The sequence below is a fragment of the Equus quagga genome, chromosome 8, assembly GCF_021613505.1.
Source record: "Equus quagga isolate Etosha38 chromosome 8, UCLA_HA_Equagga_1.0, whole genome shotgun sequence".
Taxonomy (NCBI): Eukaryota; Metazoa; Chordata; class Mammalia; order Perissodactyla; family Equidae; genus Equus; species Equus quagga.
The window spans coordinates 29,080,348-29,082,511 of NC_060274.1; the positions used below are offsets into that span (position 1 = coordinate 29,080,348).

General features: G+C 31.6%; 1 protein-coding gene across 1 annotated transcript in view; it reads right to left on the reverse strand.

Annotated features, from left to right (window-relative positions):
* Positions 1–2,164, reverse strand: part of PTPN12 (protein tyrosine phosphatase non-receptor type 12) — a 48,730-nt gene that overhangs the window by 39,457 nt on the left and 7,109 nt on the right. Inside the window, exons 2-3 of the mRNA XM_046669171.1 lie at positions 1,937–2,013; positions 318–413 (exon numbers count right to left, since the gene is read on the reverse strand). Of these exons, the coding sequence (XP_046525127.1) occupies positions 318–341 (24 nt within the window). The 5' untranslated portion in view covers positions 342–413; positions 1,937–2,013. The remainder of the gene's footprint in view (positions 1–317; positions 414–1,936; positions 2,014–2,164) is intronic.

Sequence of the window (2,164 nt, forward strand, 5' to 3'; positions counted from 1 at the left end):
AACACTCCACCACGCCTGTTTAATCACGCACACCCTCTACACGTCTATCAACCCATCTTATTTGGTAGTTGTCTTATTAGCTACTGACTTAGGACAGGATTTAAAGTATCATAAACCCTCTTCTTCAAATATTTCAACTAGTTTGTGAGAATTTAATAAGACATCCTAGACATCATTTTCTGTCTTTTTAGTAAACATTACGTATAATTAACATACTTTTATGGCTAAAAACTCTTCTCATTCCTTATTCAGTAAAACATCTTATGTCATTACATGTAATACTTCTCAAAATAGATTATGAAAAGTAAATTACTTACTACAACATTGTACTCCCATATCATCCTCCAAAAATCTATTACTGTATTTGCTAAAGGTCCTTGGGTTGCCACGTATGCTTTTGGCCCATAAACACCCTAAAATGGTTAAAAGCAAATTTCACATTTATTATGATTACCAAAAATATTTCCTTACCCAAATGTTAAGGTTTCAAATTTTATTAGAAATATTGCTGTTTTCACCTAAAGCATTTCCAAATAATTTTTCTTTCATGGTACATAAAAGCATGACAAAATATATTCACGTCAGCTTTTGGCGAAATATTATTTTTGTGTATTTATTAGACATGGTGCACAGAATTGGTAATTAAACCATTTTATGCTAATTTTAAAATTATTATTTAATTAGCAATTAGAAACAGAAGCCCCAATCCCTAGCCGACAAAGCTAACTGTAGCAGAAACATAAAAGCACGCTTTGACTCTAAAAACAATACTAAAACTAGCTAACAGTTCTTAGAGTCTGCCATAGTTACCTTCAATTATTTATTCAACTTGAAGTTTACTGAGCACCTACTATGTATGTTTCTAAGAAGAGACCCGAGAATGTGCCAAACAAGAGAGTGGACTGAACCCGCACATAATGGAATCATACAATGAATGAGTTGCTAAGTACAATTAAAAACTAGAACTTTTAACAAATTTCCTTATAAAATAATATAAACATCAACAACATCTGAAACAGCAAACCATCTACGTATTTTGTTTAACCTACTAGTTTTCAGTTCTATCACAATTGAAATAAAATTGACTCTCTTGAAAAAGAGAGCTTTTATTTGAGACCATGACTGTTCAGTGCTGACAGATAATATTAATTTTACCACATAAGTATTACCACCTTAATATTTGTCAACAAAACATTTTATTAAAATATGTATAAATATCACATATAAAATAACTGAAATGATACTGTCATATAACTAGAAAGGTTCGAAAACACAGAATAACTAATGGAACAAAGCAGTCTTTTATTTAATCAAGTGGCAGTCTGAATCTGTTTCTCTATTGATAACTATGCAAGAACCTGACTGCTTTTGACTAGAGCACCCCAGAAAAGATATCTGCTCAAGACCATCACATTGCATTTGGGTTGCCACATAAAACACAGTGACAACTGCCAAAAGTTCTAAAACTAAGTTTATATTCTTTAACTTTACATCAGTATTACCCAGGAATCCCAGACTGGTAATTTATCTTAAGAAATTATTCAAAAGAGTAACAATGTTCACTGCAATATTATCATCAAGAAAAACTGGAAATAACCTGTGTGGCTCAACAACAGGGGGGACCACGTAGCTTTGTGTACATTAACTCAAAGGGACAACTGAGAAGATGATTTAGCAATAGGCAAAGTGTTTATAAGCCTTTAACGTAAAAGAAGAAACGAAATAAAAAACGTTATCAACACTATCATGAAACTAAGCAAAACTGATGAATAAGGAGGCTAGAAGGAAAGCACATAAAAATGTCAGGGCTGTGATTTTACTTTGATTTCTTTTGCTGTTGGTATCATGTTTAGGCAATTTGAAAATTTTTAATAAAACTAGCATGTAGGAAGGCATTAAGTATGGCAGAGAAACACCATTTAAAGTTAATACATACCTTAATAAAATTTGCATTGATATAGTCTGAATCTTGAGAAGGAGTCTTTAAAGTCAACTTAACTCGGCTGTGATCAACTACAAGAAAAAAAAGGATTTCATAAATTATGTCCTGTTTGCAAACAGGTGTTTTCCAAGGAACCACAAGTAAAATTAAATAAATAACTAAAAATATTACTTTAAAAAACAATTAATGAAAATTGACTCTAGGTACCAGCAGGGTCATTTC